The sequence below is a fragment of the Toxotes jaculatrix genome, chromosome 7 (genome assembly GCF_017976425.1).
Source record: "Toxotes jaculatrix isolate fToxJac2 chromosome 7, fToxJac2.pri, whole genome shotgun sequence".
NCBI classification, from domain to species: Eukaryota; Metazoa; Chordata; class Actinopteri; family Toxotidae; genus Toxotes; species Toxotes jaculatrix.
The window spans coordinates 9,058,293-9,082,017 of record NC_054400.1 but is presented as its reverse complement, the minus strand read 5'-3'; the positions used below and the strand labels follow the sequence as shown (position 1 = coordinate 9,082,017).

General features: G+C 40.5%; 2 protein-coding genes across 4 annotated transcripts in view; one reads left to right on the top strand and one right to left on the bottom strand.

Moving 5' to 3' along the window:
• The window catches only part of LOC121184113 (dmX-like protein 1), a 51,391-nt gene extending 48,798 nt beyond the window's left edge, over positions 1–2,593 (bottom strand). For both annotated transcript variants that reach the window (XM_041041542.1, XM_041041543.1), the window contains exons 1-2: positions 2,264–2,593; positions 508–747 (exon numbers count right to left, since the gene is read on the bottom strand). In XM_041041542.1, the coding sequence (XP_040897476.1) occupies positions 508–594 (87 nt within the window). In that variant the 5' untranslated portion in view covers positions 595–747; positions 2,264–2,593. The remainder of the gene's footprint in view (positions 1–507; positions 748–2,263) is intronic.
• A 14,392-nt stretch (positions 2,594–16,985) lies between these two features.
• sema6a (sema domain, transmembrane domain (TM), and cytoplasmic domain, (semaphorin) 6A) overlaps positions 16,986–23,725 on the top strand; it is a 100,750-nt gene continuing 94,010 nt past the window's right edge. For both annotated transcript variants that reach the window (XM_041042093.1, XM_041042092.1), the window contains exon 1: positions 16,986–17,333. The gene's annotated coding sequence lies outside the window, so the exon portion shown is untranslated. The remainder of the gene's footprint in view (positions 17,334–23,725) is intronic.

The following is a 23,725-nucleotide window of genomic DNA, read 5'->3' as shown; positions in this document are numbered from 1 at the left end:
AAAAAGTCCACTGTCCTAATCTAATGTCATATAAACTCCAACTTGGAGCGTAACCAGATCAACATGGCTTGTGACAGGATTGGCATGATCGCTGTCCTTTTATTTTATGTGACAGGTTTCATGTTTAGGCAGCAAGTTGTGCCTATGCTAGACTGTTTCTTGACAGACAGAAGACAAGTACTTATTTGATTTAATCAGTATTTAATTTTGAAGCTTAAAAATATTTTACATCAATATCACATCCAGTGTCTACAGGCCAAGAACTGAACAGAATCAACACCTCAACTAGCTCTAAGTCCACAGAGTAACACTACTGTTAGTTAACCTTATTTGGCATCAATGCTTTCTTCATACTTTACTTCTGCATTTCCTTCTACATTTACTTTAAAAAACAACTAAGTGAACAAAAATCTTCAGTTTTGCGATAGATCAGTTTAGCCACCCCCTAAGAATCAGAGCTCCAAAATGCCACGGAGGGAAATATTTCCAGAGCTTGAGATATCTTACCGTGAATGGCACATTGTTGACGCTCCCTACAGAGAAACAATTGTCCCCAGGGTTGACAGCCCCTGTGAGGACCTGATGGAGATTCATGACTCTTGTTTATGGACCCCTTGTGCTCCTTCCTCCTCTCTCCTTTCTCACAACACCCTCCCACTCCAGGTGAGAATCATGGGAAACCATGGGAAGGATGCATTCATTTTCATCTGTAGCCTGTACTTTCACTTCAGTGCTTCCACAGACATGCTGTTAGGAAGAGAGGAAGGGAGAGGTAAAAACAGGGAGATGTAAGCACAGTAATTTAGTTCGGTAAGCGCAAATTGATTTAGCACTCAGCACTTGTGATGTTATCAAGGATGAAACAGATGATCGCCAAACTGTTTCTGTTGCACCACATTGAGCATACAGGGCATCAAGTGTTCTTAAACCCTTTCTGTATGTTAAACTGCATTAAACTGTTAAACTGGGACCTTGATGCATGAAAACATGCTGGTAGCATTGTAAGAGGACCCACTCCAAATTAGAATCAAGCTTATTTGGCATACAGACAGCTGAAAAAGGCATATTGGTGTCAAAGCTCATTCGATCCAGGGGGTCTGTCTCTTCATTTAAAATGCATGCCATTTAGTGTGTCAGCCCTTTTAGAGATGATTATTAGTAGTTATTAGAGTTTTTTCACTGCGAAAACAAATGCAGTCAGCTTGATTATTGACAAACTTGTTAAGCATGCACAGGAACTGGAATGACCAGCTGGATGTGTACAAACTAGAAAAGTTAAATAAGCAAGGCGATGGTGTAGAGGCTGATGCAGTACATGTCATATAATCACTGGGGGAAAGAAAGGATTTCAAAGTTATTACAATTTCTACACAAGTACTGAAGTAATGGTGCTAGGTAGGGCTAGGGTGGGTAACAACAGATAAGTTTAACCGATAAGTATTGTGAGAGGATCCACACAAAGACTTCTAAGAAATACCTGTGTATGGACTGTATATCATCTCTGCATGCTGGCAGCGAAGCCTATTCAATAGACATAAAGAGGCCATTATTGAAAGGGTGCAGAGCAGGTGTCTGAGAGCCAAGTGGGTCACCACACTGCAGGCTTACACCTTATTACTACAGCCCTGCAAGCAAGCCCATTTAATCCACATTGCTTGCTATCTTTCAGTCAATGGCCACTAAACACTGATGCAGACACTGACAGAGTCAACTGAGGAAACCAATGTTTGTCACATCAATAACTTTACTGATATATGTCTAATATATATAGATATATATGTCACTTTCAGGGCTTAAGGTTGTTTACTGGTGATGCATTAGCCGTTAGCAACTATTATAGTCAGTTATGTCACTGTAATTTTAACGTTACAGCATAACACATCTTTTCAGTAAGTGAAAAACAAGCCCTGTAGTGTCAAAGTTGGGCCTACAACATTAATACAAAGGGCAACAGAAACGCCAGGCTATTTTATAACCGGAGAAAATGAGCGTTATGTTTCCTGTGCTGTGGCAACTCACGTGATAACATTTCACACGCCAACGGATTGAGATATAGCTGACACCACATCTCACTAACGTTGTGTCACCCGTTTAGGTAAACGTGTCTCAGTGATATTAAGCAGACACTTCATGCTTTAGCTACCTGTTTTCAAGTCCACGAATCATAACGCTAACTCAGCTGTCAAGTTTAGCTAATCATCTGCAGTTTGTAACACAAACACGGTAAACAGACCAGTGTTAGGGAAACGAATTAACTACTTACCGTGTGCTGCTACTTTGCAACGTCCTGTAGATGTCAACAGTTTCCCCTTTCAGCTGCTCTTTTTGATGAACGTAGCTGTCTAACATTAAATGTTACGAATTCAGTCCCCTCAGTTAGCTAACGTTAGCGCGTACTAGCTTGTGAAGCTCTCTTTTAGCGAGCGTCTGAGCTAGAAAGCTCACTTATGGCATATATTACTTTAGTGCCCGACAGTCTCTGCTTGCCAAGACGAGTACTTATTTACTTCTCGAGATGCTAACCGTAAGAAGGAGCCAATCACTCCCCAAGGTTAGTATGTAAGACGCTTCCAAAGAGGAAGCTTTTCCTTATGTTGAAGATGTGTCATGATAATGACTGTTTCGCCGCAATGCATTATGGTCCTTGTAGTTCAGACACGGCACAACACGAGCGGGATTGTAGAACGCAAACAGTTCCCTGTGGTGGAAGAAGTATTTAGAGCCAAAGTACCTATGACAGACAGTAAAAACACTCCATTCCAAATAAAAGTTGTGCATTCAAAATCCTACTTAAGTAAAAGTACAAAAACATTGACAGAAAACTGTACTTAAAGTATAAGTGTTACTTCTGCTAAAATGGGACCCTGTAAGTGATATTTTTGTATACTATTATACAAAAAAGGCTCAAATAAGATAAGAACAGGGAATATTACAAAACAGTTTGCTAAAATGATTTAGAAACAGAGACCATTACAAAAGGAGCCATTTATCATAGAGTTTACAGCATCCTTGAATTCAGACTGGGATACCAAGTACCAAGTTCTTAAACTTAATTTCCTTCTGTAAACTATTCCAACTGGCAGAAACCATGAAAACTTTATTTCCTATCTCTATTCATATACAAGGGGCAGACAGCAGAAATTAGATAATTATTGGGAGATGAACTCTGAAAAATAAGTTTGTGAGGAAAGTTTGTCTAAAATGCCTATGACTAAGACGGTACAAAGAGAGAGAGAGAGAGTCAGCCAGCCAGCCAGCTCTGCAGTACAGAGCACAATGATGAGTTAACTGATTGAACTGATAACTGTTGAACTTTGTTTATTCTGTGTGAATGTGGATGTTGCTCAGCCGACTGCTTTGCTCAAACAAATATTTACAATGTCAAAATGTACACAAATTTAAATGCTAGCTTACTGTGACAGCACTGGTGAAAATAGCAATTAAACGCAAAAATTTTGCTTCCATCGTATAATCCATGAGCTGCCCGCATCTGTGAAATAGGTAAAGCCAGTGGCTGAAAGAACACCATTATATAATGGTGTTTGCTTTAGGTCTACCATCACATGACTGTTGTTCATACATCACATGCTTGATTGTAGTAAATTGAATCTAAATTTATCTTTCATGCCCCATTCTTGTCTGAGATAACAAAGCGAGGTGTGGTGGGAGGTGTTTTGAGTCCTCGCATTAGGCCTAAATAACCACAGGGTGTCACTGTTGCTCAACACACTCGATTCCAGTTTACTTTGGCCAGTCCAAATATTTGTCTTTCCTCCCAGTCTTCCTGAACGCATTCCCCTTTTAGCATGTATACATAGTTCACATCACTACCATTTTGGTCTTGCGAACATGATAGGACACCTTTATTGCAATATGATAATTAATGAACTTAGAACAAATATAGCATAATCTGTGATCACATAAACACACACACACACACACACACACATACTCTACATAATATTTCTCCAGCAGCTGACTTGTTAATTTCTACTTGCTTTGTATTTCGACACATTGTGCTATAGTTCCTATAGCTCTACACTAATGGGCAAAACTCTGAACTGGGATGTGAATGAGGATGGGGGTTGGAGGCTTCAAACTCAATTAAAGCATGTTGAGATAAATAGGACAGACACCCTCCATGAATAATTAAAATGGCTGACATGTCAGTGACACTAGGCAAGGTTGGCAACATTTATTGTCATGGCAGTTGGATGGTGGTGATGATGAAATTGTTGACTTCCCAGTCAGGAAGTAGGTCACAACATTATTAAAGATGTAGCTTCATAATTTAACTGTACTAAATATTACATTGCTTTTCATTTTTGACGTACACACGTGCATGACCACTGCCAGTTAAATATATGCGCACTAGATGTGAAAAATTGAAAAAATATTCTTGCAATATTCTTGTGCACGCACCTACACACATCGACACACACCATCCATCCTAGTGTAGCAATGTCACCCTATCTCCTTTTATCATCTCATTTTTCTACCAGTTGACTTTGAACAACATTCACAAGGAAAATAAAAGAGATTTCTTTCACACAGGAAGTTTAGTCCATGGTGTGTGAAGGATAATGCTGTTCAGTGTTATATTGACTTGGAGTTTGTGTAAGAGTGCCTTGTTCTTTGCCAGCAACAGTTTTTTTTTATAGGGCAACTACTTACAAAGAAAGGAAGAACACTCTGTTATACACTCTCTCTTTTGAAACAGAAAATAACCATGATAAAGTTTAGGTTAGCTATGTGTTAATGAATCATCCTGTGCCACGCCCGCAGCAGATAGTGAATTACTGAATAAAAGTATTATCTTGTATAAAGAGTTTTCGGTTATAATGAGCATCATGTAGTGTCAGGCTAAGCTGTTATTCTGTTGGTTTGGGCACAGAGCTAAAAGTTAGAAGAGGTCCTAAAAATATCAGCTCATCTCTGTGTATGGTCCAAGATATATTTGGCAGCAGCAAGATTGTTAATCTGGAGAAAATGGGCATGAAATGTCAGCCCTGCTTTAAAAATAATGACAGTAAAAATAGACAGTGGACATCAATAGAATAAACGCAGTCCATGTAGTGGTTGTTACTGAAGTATAAGGTGATGCACATTGTCTTATCTTAAACTGTATGTAGTATATCTAATTTACTCATCTATACTGTGCATCTGTACATCTGGTGCTGTGACAGTTGGTAAAGTTGATCTTGTTTGATCTCTTTAAAAGGAAGAATCAGAAATAACTTACTTTTCATGTTAATGAGCTTCTTGATTTTTTGGAGAAGAAGATAACATGAAATGATGAAAAATCGAAAGAACAGAATTATTTTTACATAGTAGACATGAGACACAAGAGGGCAGTAGTGAAACATATAAAAAAAATCTATGGTGGCAAGGCTGTCCTAACTGTCAAGGCACTGCAATTTAACCTCACCCTCTAAACTCACACTTGGCTGCTGCCTGGTCCTGTTGTTGCATGAGAATGCAAAATATGGGCTGGTAAAAACACCCCAAACCACTGGCCGGCTCAGTTTTAACAATCATGTTAAATTTATTTTCAACATAAATCTTGATTATCAAGTTTGAGTCTCTCTCCAGATAACATGAACTGAGCCCCAGCTTCTCTGGAAGGTTGAATCAGTCCTTCCTAATGAATAATCTATGAGTTTTTATTTTTCCCTTGAAATGTGAGTTGTCTCTTTGAAGTGCTTTGTGGTATTATTATACTGTGGTTTGACGAGTAATAACGTTGATGTCTTGTATGAGCTGTAATTACTGGATCTGGAGGTAGGAGGGCAATGCCAAAATGGGCTTGAAGTTTCAGTGTGGCCTTGCTTTGATGTTTCATGGGTGGGGGTGGGGCGGGGGCACGGCAGCTTTTCCACAGGAGAAAATACCCACAAGTTACTGAACTTTGTCTGACAGAAAGGGACATGAGTAACCACAATGAAGCATAATGGCACATAAAACAACTGTTCTTTTGAAGAGACTAGCCATTTAGCATTTGGCCTCAGTAATCACAAAATGATAAACAGTCTCATCGCTGGGTAATTATGTGTATCCCTTAAACACATATCTAATGATGAGCTTACATTTTGGTGTATATGTGTAAACCTGCTCTGAGATGGATACTGGTCTTTGTTTGCTCTCTATAAACTCATCCAGCTGCCCTGCATTGGATGATAATATTGTTTTTGTTAGTGCCATCTCTGGCAGACTTTCTGTGTTTGTAATCCACCATCTCTTCCTCCTCTGTGCAATAATTTCAACACTGTCCTTCATTTCTGCGTAATGCAGTGACCTGAGTGAAAGCGTCCTTGGCTGTGAATGTTGTTGAGTCAACTGGAGGTGTGTTTATGTGTGTATGTGTGTCTGTGTGTGTCTGTGTGTTTTTGGCTGTCAGCATGTGTGAAGGCCTGCGTACACCAGCGCATGTATCCATCTGCGCGCGTGCATGCGAACCTGTGTGCGTCATTGCACGAGGTGTCTATGAGTGTATTTTCTGTGTGTTTGTGTTGCTCATGAGCACAACCTCATCCTGCAACGGTGACTGTGAAACTCTGGTGGCGGTGACTGTGAAACGAAGGGAACAGACATTACTGTTGGAGGAAGACGGGTTAGCAGGCAGGCGGCAGGATATCCCATCACATTACAACCGCTGCTGCGCCCACTTCCTTCATCTCTTCCCAGCAGCTGGATCCAGGAAGAGGTCAGGAGGGGTCAAGCAGGCTCCTCCCTCTGTCATTATCCTTCCATCACCTGCCGTCCTCTCTGTGCTGACAACAGAACTTTCTCTTCTCTCTCTTCACCCTTTACTCTTGACACCATCTTCAGCTCTTTATGGCCCTCACCCCTTTTCTTTTTCTCCTTTTCTCACTCTGCCTTTATGATTTTCACGTCTTTTTTCTCTCCATCTGTTCCCCAGTCCTCTTTCCATTCTCAGCCTTTTTTTTTTTTTTACCCCTTTTTGCTCTTTTGATTGCCCTGCGTAACTCTCTATTTCCCTCTGTCATTTTCTGTCACAGATACAGAGAACTCATGGTCCCTCTTTCTGAGACCTTTTGTTGAGTCTGCAGCTGATCGCTAGATTGCAACAGTTACACCAAGTGCTGCTTTCACAGACTGACTGGAGACTGAACCAAATTCTTTCAGAGGAGGATTTCTGGTGCATTTTTAGCAAGAGGGAAGAGGACAACTTCTGTGCTGTGAGCCTGAGAGTGCAGCCTAATGTGTGTCAAAAATACAGCTGAAATCTGGGGCAAGTGGTAATGCAATATAGATGTTATATCATCATGAATATTTCATGATACACAACAATGTACTGTAGTAGAATAATGGGTGAGTATGGGTATTGACTAAACTGAGCAACAGAGGTGATAATTTGATGTCTTTGTATTCCGCATCATTCAAATTTAAAGTGAAATCTTTCAGCCATCTTGGCAAAACACCATAGCTGCCTCAAAACAGAGCAAACTTCAGTCATTTAATTCACTTTTTCAAACAGCACTTCAATATTTCAACACGGTGGTTCAATATTTTAGCAAAAGCTCTATCTGTACTTATTCCACTCGAAATTGGAAATGACTGATTTGCATCTTACATGTCAGTTTTGAAATTTGCGCAAATGTATTCTTAATACTGTAGATCTCCCCTTGTTTTGAGCACTAAGATGCTCCGCCGTTCACACATATTTGAGCTGTATTTTCCTAGATGTGTTTTGACTTTCATTGAGCTCAGGTCCCTTTATTATCAGATGCTCTGGCATTATTCTTTGTCTAGCTGCCTCCTCCTGTCTGAGGAAATGTGGAGTGAACTTGCTTAATGAGGAGACAAGAATATTTTTACATGATTTAAACAGAGATCACAGAGCAAGAGTCCAGAACAGATCTCTCTCAAACAACACACATCTGACAACAAATTAGATACAGCGTAGAGACAGAGTAAATGTAAAACACTCACCACCAAGAACCTTTTCTATCTCCAGTCATAAGAAACTAGACTCACGTATTCATAAAATGGTTCAAATTCAGTGCATGTGAAAAAAAGTTCAAAGTTGAAGATTTATTTTTTACATTGCAATGGTCCAAAACAGTTTCAACTTCAACTTCACTTAAATGATCCATAATTTAGGTGAATATTGTATTGCTAAACACAGTTCACTCTAAGTGACCTCAAATCACGAATCACATCACGTTTAAACCAGAAAACTCTCTGTATTTTCTACAACATCAAATTATCCTTTAGCAGTAAAATGTGCAATCTAGCATTTAGTCGATACAGCAGGTTATTGAGTTACGGCTGTGGAATATACCTGTAATGGCTCTGGTTGGGTCATTATCCTCCATGATATCTGGTTATTATCCTTGTCTGATTTATGCTGCTTCTGACGACCCTCACCCACAGTGACCTACATTCACTTTCATCTCACCCATCAATCATTTAGCAGTTCAAAGCCAAGGTTTGTCTGTGGAGGAACGCAGAAGGCTTGATCATGATGACATTAATTCTCCAATGACAGTGTAAAAAGTGCACAATATCATGCATTTAAATGTGCCTTCACTGTACCACTGTGGATAAAACAGAATACAAATGACAATACATCAAGAGATAATAAACGGGAAGCAGATTGTTTTGACACTCATCTTTAATGAGTGGAGTCATCCAGCTGTTATCAAGGCCTGCAGTAAGTGCAAATACTGTTTTTTTTTCAAGGTCAAAGTCCAGTTTTAACCAGTTATTTTCCTTGCCACTGTTGCATGGATCCCAGCCATTCACCCCTACCAGTGATAAACAACCACAGTTCAACAGAAAGAACCCCTGAACACCCCAAAGTAAATAAAAATGACTAACGACAATGATACTAGAAGATCTAGCTGAGTGCAGCTCACTTTAGTCTTAAAAAAACCCACACTATTTACATACAGACAAAGAGACACAAAGACAGAGACACATGGACAGGCAGATAAAGTGGGAGTGAGAAGGAAAGACAGATAAATGCCCTTTGCTGAAAAATAGATGAGCACTATGGGTGTGTAAGCAGAGGCTGGATGACTTATTCAGTAGGGACTGTGTGTACATGTCATTAAATCAGCTGCTATACCCACATCCAGTTGTCCAGGTGAAGTTAAAGCTGGAGCTCAGGGAGAGAATTGAGACACTGGGGTCGGATCTGGATTTGGATCTGGATCAACGGGCTGGGATGAAGATGGGAATAATAATATGCAATGTCAGGGGAACATCTGCTTCCACTTTGGAGTTCTTCCGAGCGACACCGTGCTCTGTAGCATCATCTCCTCATAAAATCAATTCCACTGAACACATGATATGCATTCGTAGAAGCAACAAAGTACACTGTACTTCCATGGTGTGTACATAAATATCTTGCCTGCTCGTGTAGACAGAGCAAGAAGACAGAGCAAGGAGACAAAGGTCAATCATGCTCCCTGCAAAAATGTGTGGCATAATGTAAATGTCTAAGCAAATCGTTCAGATATTCCCAATAAAGATACACCTTCAAAATAATTTGCCTTCCATTGTGGTAAAGTTAATGCAGATTCTACTTGTCCTTTCATTTTTATAACAAGTAAAACCAGTGCAAGTGGAGCCAGTGTATCCTGAAGACATCTTAACTGACATATACGCTGATAATGGGATAAGAACTTGTATGTGGGTAGAGAACAGATGCATGTGGGAAGAGTGGCCATAGATGAAACTGGTCTCAAGAGTTAGTTGGAGTGAGGCATTGTCTCATAGCCTGTACTTTCCACAGTTTGTCTGGCTTGGGGCTGTGACTGTGGTAGGTTGTGAGAAAAGGGCTTCCAGGAGCAGAGCCAAGAAATTTGTGCCAGTTCGTTAAAAAAGCTATTTAACACATGAATTATCAGCACACAAAGCAATAGCATACATCTTCATGGCATGCAATTTTAAATTAACAACTGCAACTGTTTAATGCAACTCCAACATCTGTAACAGGCTGTAATGAAAAATGTCTAAATATCCATGCATGTAATGTTTTTTACATACTGTATTTAAAAATAGAGATGCATAGAGATAAGACAATAACTTTATGTTGTTGTCTTCTGATACTTAGTTTATTTGCAAAAAAGGGCCATTTACACCTTACACATTGCTAAAGTTTCTTTGGTGCATCAGCTGCCCCTACACAGCAACAAATAACAAATATACATAGTATGCAGAAGATCACATTCTTAAAATAATGCCAACATTGGAATATTTCATCGTTTGTTGCTAGATTTTGTATTATCAACCTCCTGCTGGGACAATTAATAAATTATTTACAAATGGACATAATCAGGATGGATACAGCCATACATACTGTAGGTAGCCTATGAGGGAGACATAAACAAATGAATGAATAAATTACATGTAAAGTAAAAAAAAAACTGAAGCAAAAAACTGGGAAGCAATGGGGCAAAAATTAAAAGAAGTATATGTAACTCAATAAAATTTGATACAGAACACATCAAAATCTCAAATCCAGTAAGACACTAAATAATAATATTTGAATCATGAAGATTAGTCATCACGGTTAAACTTACTAACATCAACAAACTATAAACTTAATGATATTCTAAACTTTTGTTTACCTGGACCTTCATTGGTATTCTCTCTGCATCTTACAGCTCCATTTGCAAATGACGTCAACAACCTTTCTCTTTCTCTCTTTCAGACCTCATCAGCAGCATGACGTCCATTTGTGAGGTAGATAAGGGAGGCAGAAGGACACAGGCTCACATGCACAAGCAAACACTCCCACCCCCAACATACACATACGCACACACACACACACACACACACACACACACACACACACACACACACACACACACACACACACACACACACACACACACACACACACACACACACACACAGACATACACGCACACCAAGTCCCTTCTGAGATTCTAAAGACTATGCTCTCTAACTGTCACTCCTGGTTACAGACCTATCATGCAGAAATGCTGACTTATTCATGGCTTTCATGCAAACCTTGATGCACATTGGAAACTGAAGCTGGCTGGGGCGAGGCCCAGCAGGCTGGTGTGTGTGTCTTACAGTACTTTTCTAACTGTACCTTACTCAGCCATGCTTTACATCATTTTGCCATTACAGGTCAGACACACACACACACACGCACGCCTACACACACGCATATTCAGAATATACAGTATATGCTAAAAATAGATGCCTCTGGCTTCAGCTCAAAGCCAATTTCTAATAATGCTTTTAATATTTTTGGCAGTTGTTGACTGAATATTGTTGACAGGATATAACTACTGTTTTTTCAGTGAGTAAGTGTGATAGTAGTTACTCATTATTGGAAGTGTGTTGGCTTAGGAATGTAAGTTCATTTGACAAAACAGATATAGTCAACTGAAACAGGACACTGTTAGTGGCCTCTATGCAACAACCTTGCAGCATAAGATCAATGCCAGCAGGTTAACAATAATTAGTGGTGATGAAACATCATTAAAATGTTAAAAGGACATGCACACACACACCAAGGGTTGCCTACTTGTTGCCAGTTATCCTATGGATCGATTTGAAGGCAACTGGACTACTTGTTTGAAGCTTGAAGACATTTCGCCTCTCATCTGAGAAGCTTCTTCAGTTCTATGTTGTTGCCAATTCTTGTTAATGTTTAGAGGTGATAAAGGTGATAAGTGGCCCATGCTGTATGCTGTATGAAAGTTTAGGAGTAATCAGTCATCTCTGAATACAAATCAGTTACCCAGTACCTTTTGCTAACAGTAACACTGCTGTAACAGGTAGAATTTTCTTGGAGACCAATTAAAATGGTGTGAAAGTGTTACTTGCCAGTTGGATGGTGCTAAAAGTGTGAATGCTCTTCCTGTGACACAGTGATTCTTATTTCCTGTAATACTTACTGTTGTCTACTTATCATGTGCAAGTATGTGTATGTGAACAAGAGATATTTACAACATTAAATTCATAACTGGGGCACATGACTGTCACTCTGCAGGGTTTTCTTATGATGCATTCCAAGCTCCACTTAGAACTGCAGGTGCAGTGCAGTATGCATGTGTGTGTGTGTTTATCTGCATCGATGTGCATATGTGCACATGTATATTACTGCAAATATGAGTGACATCTCCCAACTTGCGATAACTGTCAGGCATCTAATGATAATTATTCAGCAGCTCAGGGGCAACACTGTCTTAGTTTATTCAGATTTTTTTCCCATGCTTTTATGCAGAAACTGACACTCTGTCATCGAGGATCTGTTGAATATTGCTCTTGATATTGAAGTATTTGACAGTTACCTCACAGGGATGAGATGACATATCAGATGTACAGTAAACACAAACACATAAACACACGGAGGCAAAAATACACAGAAGAATAAACAGAATACAAATTCTTAGTTTTATTCAGTTTTTGTGTTTTTTTTTTTTTTGGTGTTTTTTTTTTTAACTTGTGACACCAGTATGGACTATGCAGACAGATGTGGATGATGTTAATATGAGTTAATTTGCTGTATCTATTACTTAGTGTTATGATAACTCTCTTGCAGTGTAGCTAATGAAATTTGGCTTTAGTTGCTGCAGTACAATAGTTCTTTCCAAATTGCTGCCCTTGTTAAAAACACACAGCTTGTCAAAACACAATTGATTAGTTAAATTTTTGATGTTTAAACACCCATGAGTTCATACTGTATAATTTTGTAGAGCTCAGTTTATATATTAGTTCACTTTTAACTGTTTGATGAACCTCTGCTAGAAACAGACTCGGGGGTTTTGTAGTGAAAAATGCACAGTGGCAACAGCTAAATAATTTCCCTCTATCAAGCCTAAGTGCATAAAATACAACTGGGACACCTGTGTAGACACAGTGGTTTCCTCTGAGCATGGCTTTGTAGCATTTTTTTTTTGTTTTTTGTCTAAAATCATCACAATCTGTCCTCTAGATAAACTAATCTGGTGCCATCCACAGTGAACAGTCATCGATTTTTTTTCAGTTGAAAAAATCTGAGTGCATTAAAGGAGCCACTTTAAACATTTTACGGATGTTGACTTTTACATTATTGTACTATTAAATCCAACATCTGGCAAAAGGAACACCATTTCTACTTCTATAGAGTGTGCTCTGTGCTGTGACATACAGTGCTCTGAGCCTGAACAGTGTTTCCAAAAACCCATAGTATCACTTTCAAGCTTGTAGCCGTTTACCAGTGTTAGACTAGATTCTTGTAATCCCCACTTTCCTGTCTGTTTTCAGCATGATCCTTAAGTGAATATCAATTACGAGATGACAGAAATGGCAGAATGAGGTCTGTGACTATGACTGCAGCTGTTGTGCTCCCAGAAGTCACATATGGAAAGGTTTAGCAATCAGCACTATGTTAGCCACAAATTTTGTATGTAACTACAGTACATGTTTACTCTTTTCCACTTTACACCCCTTGGGGATAATAAACAGGCGGCAGTGGCCATTAAAGCACTAAGAGGGAAGCTGGCAGACAGATTCTGTGATTGGCCTGCAACAGTACAATGACAGTTACCAGTGTAAATGGGCTCTGTTCCTTTCTCAGCTGTCTGTATGATCCGCAGGTGAGCAGCAGCCATTAGGAGTCCGGCAGCGGCAGCAGTGGCAGTTTTAACAAATGATGCTGCTCCAGTGGTCCAGCGTAAAACACACAGCTCAGCAGGCTTCGAGTAGAAATCCTATCACCTTCATCACAACAAAATTCCTGTGACTCTAGTAGGCTAAGACCCCAAACCTGAACAAGTCCCGCACCTCAAAATACAATAAATTTTGAGGTGTTTGTTCTTTAATTGAGTATTTCCATTATAAGCTCCTTTCTACTTTAAGACTGCACTAGATTTCAGAGGGAAATATTACTTTTTTGACCTCACTACATTTATTTCACGACTATAGTTACTGAGTACTTTGCAGATTTAACATACAAAACATAAAGTCATCTCACAAAACATGTTGCATTTTAAAAATTTAACTGCCTCACAGTACATAAAGTTGTTAGAGTTGGCCCCACTCAGCCAGCTACAACATTTAAATGCTGCTCACACAAGCATTTGCCATGATAAATTAACAACAAAAAAAGTATAAAGAGCACTCTGTATGATTCATTTTAATACATCAGTAACGTTTAACTGATAATACTTACTTACATTTACTTATGTACAATTTTGAACGTAGTACTTTTACTTTTAATGGGGTGGTGTTTCTTCTACTGCTGCTGTACTGTATGTTGTCACTGTGTATGTGGGTGTAAGTGTGGGTGCTCTCATATATATATACTGTAAATCAATACATACTGGCATGAGCACATTTCAACATGTGCATGTGAGATACAGCATGGTTTACCGTGTGTCTCAACATTTTATATAACTATTCAGATCTAACTTAAGGTGGTGCAGTTGTGAAAAGTACAAAAGTACATTTACTAAAATACAGTACTTAAGTACAGTTTTGCAGTAATTGCACAGTACTTTATCTGAGTTTTTCCATTTGATGCTACTTAATATGTCAGTGTCTAGTTGGCAGTTCCATCAAAGAGACATTTCCCCTCTAAAGTTCTCTTGTTACTTACTTCTTAGGAAGGTTCTATTGCTACACACTGTCTAGAGGAACAGTTCTGTTACTGTCTTTTCAGGCCATGCTGTTAATTAGCTGTACGACACTGGTGGAAGCCTGTAAAATTAGCAGAAGACAAGTAATGTTAGAGATCAAGTTCCAGGGATCGGAGAGGAGACAGGTTGGTGTAAGAGCTGCTGTAGTCTAGTCAGGAGAAGAAAAAAGCCTGGGCATGGAGCTGAGCTGAGTCCCCGAAGAACTGCTGTTGCGAGCCTACTCTCTGTCCCAGTCCGGGATGTGATGGTTGCTCTATTTCAGCCACCTCTCCTCCACACACAGAGTCCTAATGTCCCTGGGACAACTTTAGCAAGATAAGCGAGATAAGCTCTGACACGAGCATATTTCCAGAGTTCAAATTAACTGGTGTGTATCTTGACATTATGGAGCTCGAATTGTACCCTGCCCGCCTCCCACACTTTGCAACACTGCTGCATGAGTGTGTGAGAGAATGTGAGAGAGCAAGTGAGATCGAGAGGGAGAGATTAAAGGAGTAAAGATTCAGATAAAGTGTGCGAAAAAAGGCTGCATGTAGTTTGTTTTGGTTAGAGGCTTGCAACATTGGCATGGCTATTGATGTCAACATATCAAGATGTTTTGCTCATCTGATTTTTTTTGTTTGTAGTATCCATAATGATAATTCACCTGCTTGTGTCAACAGCACAAAGTAAACTTGAACTCAAACACATCTCTCACATAGAATTTCAACGAACTCTAACAAGTCTACTGTACATATACATATACATATACATATACATATACATATACATATACATATACATATACATATATGAATGCACTCCAGGCAGTTGATTGCCAAGAAAACGTGTATTTGCACATGCCTCAACCACTTTTTAACTCTAGTCTGTTTATGATAAGATAAACCAAGAGGATCTAAATCTGCTTCAGTGAATGATGTAAACAAAACAACAACAGAGTTTATATGTTTTGTGCACAGGCCTGTGTGATGGTTCAATTGCATTATGGTAAATGAGTTTTGTTTTTAAAGCAAATTAAATGATAACAGATGAGGAAAAGGTTGGCAGGCATGAGCGCATTACTTTACATTAAAGAACAACGGTGTAGTGTTTGGCATCGAGCCTGTGGAGGCAGCACTGTACTGAGCTGTTACAGTAACAAGTCAGCAATAGTGCCTGACAGGCCACTACTCAGGAGCACAATTACACACACACACACACACACACACACACACACACACACACACACACACACACACACACACACACACACAAACTACTGCTTTCACAGGTGGCCTGTTATTATATAATGATAAGCCCAAAGCCTCACACACATTAGCTGTGTCCCCTCTGGAGCTTATACTGAATATCTATATACAATTTAGATGCCTACATAGGTGTTTGTGCACTGTAATATAATGTATGTTTGTATCTGAGAGCATGTGCAAGCAGTTATGTTTGTGTTTTGTAGCAGGCTTGCAGTTTTTAATCTGACAAATTGATGTTTATTTGGTTTGGCTTGGTGTAAGAGAGAGAGAATAAGTCTGAAATCAGATTTTAGTCTAAATGTACCATAAATTTAAGTAACAACTTTTTGAACTTTGCTATTGTGTTCAGACTTTACCTGATGGCCCCTCCGATGAGATCAGGGCCAAGTAAAGTGATGGCCCATTTGTAAAAACCCAGTGACTGCAAAGCATGTGTTTCTGTGTGCGTAAGCGCGTGCCAGCCTGTGACCAAGAGGGACCACCGGGGAAGGAAGGGCGGTCCTGAGAAAAGGGACAAGAGACAAGACAGGCTTTCAACCTGGTCACAATCGCACGGGCTGTGCGCAATAAAAAAAAAACAAAAAAAACAACAACAAAAAAACAAAAACAAAAAACAAAAAAAAAAAAAAACAAAACAAAACAAAACAAAACAAAACAACAAAAAACAAAAAACAAACAAAAAAACCCCCAAAACGGACAAAGTGGGGTAATGCGGGTGGTATGAAGGAAGACCTGCATCTTTATTGTGTCTTCAAAATTACCAGTAACAATTTGCATGACACAGGGCCAACTGACCAGCCTACATGGCTATAAAACGTCAATTAATCTTCTTTGAGTTACTGACGACTCCCTTCAATTTTTTTTTCCTTTTTTCTTTTCCTGTCAAAACTATTAATAGCGCTTAGGCTTTCTCCTCTCCGATGCACATTCTCATGAAATGTCGCTGCGTAAAAATAGAAATACAGTTGTCCATAACTGGCACCCATTGACACAATAGCTCCAGTTCGAGAGACGTAGCTCCTCCCAATGTATGTGTGAGAGAGTGTGTGTAGCGGGTGGGTGACAGCTGGGCTCGCTGCGCTCCGCTCCAGTCTGGTAAGAAGCTTCATCTCCAAATAGGATGACCGTCGGCGTTTGTGGAAGGGACTGCGTTCAGCTCCGTAGCTAGTTCTGGGACACCCGGTTGGTTCCATCCGTTCAGCTTACCTGAGGGAGTTTAAAAGCCAAAACGTCATTTTTTTTTCCTCTCTAGTGTGGATTTCCGATGGATATTCCGATTTGAAGAGGTGTGATTTGAGCGCGGCATGTAACAAAAAGAAGCGCATGAGAAAAGTAGCGCTCTTATTGTTATTCTGAAACGAGCACCGTCTGAACTGCTTTGAGAGCCACATCTCATGGATTACTAAAAGACAGAGCTGTGTAACCACTCCGAGGCATATCCATTCATGAGCTGAAGGTAAGATTTCTTTGTTTATTTCAAACTTTAGGTGCGCTCATAGCCTGTACCAGTCTTTCTCCAGCCCCGGAGGCTTGTTTTCTGTACAGCCAGGCTACCGGGCGACAAGTGCACAAGCTTCACGGGGTTACTTTATCAACTCCGGGCGATTTCGCGTATTTATAGTGCATTTTGAAAGTTATAAAATAACAGAAAGTGATTTTTTTCAATTGAAATGAGAACTGCGACGCTTTCCTACAAATACCTTCTGCCGATATAAACAGACCACAATTTCATGCGTAATCCCTCTTATGCTGTTTACCCATATAGATTAAAGAAGTGTCAGTCTCATAGGACCTATTACAGATCACACTGAGGCGAGACATAAGCAAAACAATGCCAGTATTATTCCGGAGAGCAGGTACATGTGCGGCAAATGAGAAACATACTTGTGGGAACTTGCAGGACTCGGACCGACTGTTGTCCTCCGGCCAACGCTCCCCCCCCCCCCAAATATCGTTGACTCTCTAAAGATGTCATAAAACTACAGCCACAAAACTACCAGTTGTGGATTTAAAATAAAAATGAAAAATTACAGGAGTTATATAAGCCTAATAACATATTCATGCCCGATTTGTTATGAAAACGCATAAACACTGAAGTGTTTGCTCCATTATTACGGTGCATGATGGGATTTTTATTTGCCATTTATTTTTTTCAAGATTGAAAATTCAGAATTAGAGCAGCAGTTTACACGTAGACTAATGATGCAGTCTGTTTCTCTTCATTTTTCATTCTTTAACTTTAACTCCCTGAATTGCATAGATTTGATGTAAATTATGTAGTCATTTTAGATTTTTATTGTTCTTAAGTGAGACCTTTCCTGTCCCTGTTCCCCACACACACACACACACACACATTGGCTAGGGTGTGTTCAGGGATTTCAAGCTTCCAGGAGGCGGAGTGGTCACTATTACTCTGATCCAAAAGATCAATCAAATGTTTGTAATTCTGACCAGAAGACAAAATTGTAGCGGTCTTAGAAGTGGATTTGCCATTAAATGAAGTGCTGCTGCTTTAACAAGCTGGGAGAGGAGATAGAGGCCTCACAAACCACATCCAGCAGCCTGACTGCCAACACCCAGTCACTCCCAGTGGCTTCCCTCTCCTCTCCTCTCCTCTCCTCTCCAGTCCTCTCCCCTACTCCCTTCTCCTCTCCCAGTATAGAAGACCCCCTCCAGAGGCACTGGGAAAAGCTGGAAAAAGGATTTGGCAACTCTAAATGTGGGTTATAGATTAGGAAATGTGCAAGGGTGATGATAGAAATGGGTGAATCTAAGGAGTACTGAATGCCCACAGCAAAATATGCCTCTTGTCAGCTGATTTTCAGCAGCAGCACATGGTGTTTTGGTAACATGATTCTAGTATCAACCTTGAAAAAAAGAAAGAAATAAAAAAGATAGTTTCATGTTTTCAGGTTTCATGCCTGCTCTGAGTGGAACGGGTTCTGTATTTCGTCTGTTTTACCTGAAATCACTGGAAATATTTAGTACTCCTGTGCACGTTGTGTTTTTTTCATCTGTTACCTTATGTTGTTTTGCAGCCAGTATACCGTGCTGGGGATTTTGCATAGATCTTGAATGTGAAATAGCAGAGTGTTTTAACATCTTACCACTACTCCTCCTACAACATTAGCCTCAAGGCATTCAAATGTCCTGGAGGCATTTTTTGAGATCTTGCACGGGCTGTAAATCCCACCACACTGTTTCATAAAGGCTACAACTCCACAAACCGGAGTGCTAATCCGGTTATTAACACTTTATACACTGACATGTTGCGTTGCTGATACATGAATTACAGCATGATTACCTTTGTGACAGCAGCCTGCCTGTTCTCCTCCTGGAGAGGCAGAATAGAGCAAAGCGACCAGAGTTGTTGCTTGTATTTGGAGCAATGCTCTGTGGAGCGTTTGATCCGCCGATCCCCTAACAATAGCAATGGGGATGGCATTGTGTGTGACTGATGGTGAATTTGTCACACTGTATATATGTGTGTGTGTGTGTGTGTGTGTGAGAGAGAGAGAGAGAGAGAGAGAGAGAGAGAGAGAGAGAGAGAGAGAGAGAGGCAGAGAGAGAAAGAGAAAGGCAAAATTTACCTTTGCCAGTTAAGGACAAATGCAGTTGCAGGCTGAATATAGTAGATCTGAATAATTGATAAATGGTTTTGCTCCTGTTCAAATGAATTGGCCTTCTATTGTAAACAACGAGACCGGTCAGCTGCTGTTAACCACTGGTCCTCATCCCCTTAGTGTCAATACCCGGCATTCAATAGTGTGTGTATTTATGCATATTTTATAAAAGCCATGTTTTATTAATGCACGTCCTTGGTGTGTGGGCTGGTGCTTTTTTTTTTTCTGGAAACAATTAGAGTGTGAGAAAGCATCAAACCCCTCTCACTCATCTGCATGTGATTTATTGATGCTTAACCCATTTTCCAGATTTCACATCTTTCCAAATTGCTGCTGCTTCAATTACACTGTCTTAACGCTAAATCTGCTCTAGTAGTGGAGTATTAAAAAAAGTATAATAGTGAGCTTGTGTATGTGTTTTGGCACATTTTGTTTTAGAAATACAGGTTAGCATAATCAAATACGCTTGTATTTTAATGGAACTGCCCATCACAGGTGTTACATGGCACATTTGCTGATTTTAGCTGTACTCAAGTTGACTGTTCAGATTTTGTGGGAGCCTGTTGTGATTCAGAGGGTGAAAAAAAAAGAAACAGGAAGGTATTGTAACCTGCTAAAACAAATTACACAACTCCCCGTCTGTATAAACAATTTTCTACAGAACCTCTTGCTGCTCCATCACTTTTATTTTTTTGGGTATGATTTCCTTTACCCTCTGAATTTGAACTCATTATTTGATAAATGCTTAAATTTTATCTAAGAAAACATACTGAATGATATTATACAGTTAGAGAGGAGATGGCAGCAGACCTGTGTCTAAATTCTCAAGTAATGTTTGATTTTCTAAAGAGCCAGCAGTTTATTTGCACACTACCCCCCATCCTTTCTAGATAAGTTGAAACACATCACCCCCTGTTTATAGGCGATGATGAATGATATTCACTGTACTATAGGGATCTAATATTTTTCATCATACAGTATGGTCCAGTGTGCTCTATTCACAGCATGGCTTGTTGAAAATGTAATCACTCGCTAATCACTTGCTTCAGCGTGTTGGTCCGTGTTCTCTCTGTCTTTCACACACACATGCATGGATGCATGTTGTTCCAGTTTCCAAGTTGCATTGTGTTGTTCTCACTGGCTGCTTTCTCCCACTTAGCCTTAACCCTTCCGGCTGCCTATAAATGACTACAGTGCATCCACTGAGTTAACCGTTAGGGTGTTAAGCATTCTTCATACTCGTTACATTAGCATAATTGATTGCGCGTGTTTTATGTGCCAAGAAAGCCAGAGGCATGAAGGACCAAGCAAAAGGCTTATTTTGGGCAGGGCGCCGCAAGTCAGCAGCAGAATTGGCTGAGTGTCTGTTGGTGTTTTGGCTGTTGGTCCTTGGCAGAGGTTTGTTGTTAGAAATTAAGTGAATTAGAAAGTGATAGCCAGCCCATCTAGGAGAAGATTGTTGAGGAGCCAAACTTTGTCACAAGCGCCAAATGAAAAGGCGTAGACAGAAACATTTAAAATCAACTGATAACATCAGTTGTCTCCTCATGGAAATTTTGTATTTTCAACACTTAGTGTGTGTGACATTAACATGTGGTAATACCTTTGTTGCAGCTGAGTTTGGTTGCCTGTCATTACTCAAATGGAATGGAAAGGAAATGCATTTGCAGGGATAATCCAAAAGCAGCAGGGCTTTGTGTGATTGCCTGGGAGATGGATGAATGACTGGCCTTGAAAAGAACCAAGGCTTGTACTACAGATCAGATGATGTAAATTGTGGTACACAGCATAAAAATATGATGTCCTAGTTCCCGTCCTACTGTTGTGCTTTTACAGGTGAGAGGAGCCAGCTGTGAGTCATGGAGACAGCCGCAGTCTGTTAAGACTCATTAGGGCCGCATCCACTGCTGTATCTGTGGTAATTTCTGTGGTTAGGTTGCTTGTTGGCAGCAAATAAGGAGGTGTGTGTCATGCTGATGTTAAGCATCAGGAAAACTCTACCGCCTCTTCGTTTGCTCCTTTAGCCCTAACTCTGCCTACAACACACTGTGTCTATGTGTCTGTGTGAGGTGTGTAAGTCAGACCCTTTCCCATTTTCCGTACGTGTAGTACCACGAAGCGCTGAGGGTGGTTAATGTGTGTGTGCTGGTTGGGGGTGGTGCTGGTGGTGGGGGGCTTAAGTGTGTGTACTCACAGTGTGTACTCTCTGTGACTATGCGTGCATGTTTGCGTGGTGTTGTTCGAGTGCATCTGTCCCTCCTCCCCAGGCCCCAGCGACTGGCACTGCATCTCTCATCTATTAATCATAGAGAGCGCTTTCTCTCTCATTCCGTTGCCATAGTTTCAGGACCTGAGACAGTGTTGGGGTGCCTGGCTGCCTAGAGAGAGGAGAAGTGAGAGGAAGAGGAGGAGGAAAAGAGGAGGATGTGAGAGGAGGAAAGGAGAAGAAAGGAAAGGAAAGGAAAGGAAAGGAAAGAGGTGTGACTATGGAGGAAATGAAATAAACAGTGTAGCGAAGGGAAGGCGGAACAATTGAAACAGAGCAGAGGAGGAGAGAGTGGAAGTGATTGAAAGAGCAATGGCAGGCTAACACACCGAGCAGGTCCTCACACCATGGATGAGTATGCTTCAAGAACCAAAATGGATTCCATTTTTATCTCAGCAGTGAACCCTCTATCTCCTTCTGTGAATGCATCTTTTCAGTCTCTCTCACACACATATATATAAACTCTGTCCATCTCTCTGCTCTCTCCTTCCTAAAGACAGCAGAAAAATATTTTCACAGTAGGCATCTTGTGAACGGTGCGCTCATTGGGCTGGTGCATCTCCATTATTTTGAACGGCTGTTATTTCACCTTGCTTTATAATGGAAAAGCCTTCCATTGAGCTGAGATGGAAGATGGGGCAGGGCCTCCTGTTTCATGCTCAGTTGGATGTTTTGATGGTAAATCATGCTGAATTCATGTGTTATTCAATGATGGATTACTACGGAAATTGACCACTATGGAAATTTCCAAGGCCGGGAATACTTCTTCCTATCAAGCCCTGTCTCTCCATCTCTGTCTCTTTGTATTTATCTGTCTGTCTTTCTCTCTTTCTTCCTTTTCCTGTCCTGTTTTCTTTCTCTCTACCTTCCTCCACATTTAGATTTTCTTCCCTCTGTGCAGAAGGAATAATGAACATGCGCTGTTACTTTCAGAGAAGCAGTTCTTGTTTTGGCTGTAGGCTTTGTACCTCCCATATGACCTCATAATCTCATTTGGGTCTTTTAATGGCTAACCATGCACTAATGTGGTGGTTGTATTATCGCCCTGCCTCATCACATCATACCCTGCTTGTGAGCATTTCCAATGGGAGCTTTTGGAAAGTAGGCAACTGGCAGCACTGTAATCATGGGATTCTCAGCACACACAACCACCTTTCACTCAAATACACACTTCACTCGATACACAATTACACATCACTCATACATAAAAGAGACACATGTAAGTACACATTCACGCAACAGGGCAGTTTTTTCTATGTAAGTAAGGGGGGAGGAGGAATAAAGAAAGCTTGTCATTGTTACAGTGGCACACACAGTTAGTGCCAATGGGCATGGACCCAAGAACACCTGATTGAAGAGTACTCTGTGTAATTCTCCCTTCACCATGTATGGACTTTCTGTGGGGGAATTACCATTATGGGACAGAAGGACAAAGGAAGAAGTGAGAGGGTGTGTTTGCGCTTCATGCTGATGGCATCGAGGTGCTTTTGTGCCTTTGAAGTGATGGGATTGCAGGTGACTTCATAGCGGTCGCATTCTCAGGTGCAGCAGGTGAATTAATCCATGTGGGGGATGGGGTAAAGGTGTGTGTGTGTGTGCATCTGTGTGTGCAAATCCGCTGCTTTAATGCTCCTGAGTATCCGTGGAAGCAGGCATGCATGGCAGTATGTGCGTGTGTGTGTGTGTGTGTGTGTGTGTGTGTACATGCATGTGTGCATGTGCATCAGTCATCAAAGCAGAGGAAAGCCAGTGTGTAAGGTGATCTGTATGCTCATGGCAGAGCAGCAGTCATACTCTCCCAGAGGCTATAAGCCTCGGTGAATGTGGAACAAGCCGCTTCTTCTTCCAAAGCCCCACTGCTGGTTTCCACACGTGGGCCAAACGAGGCTAGACAGATTTAGTTTATTATCCATGTTTCTGGATTTCCTCAGCAGCAACATTTCTGTTCAAATTGTCTGT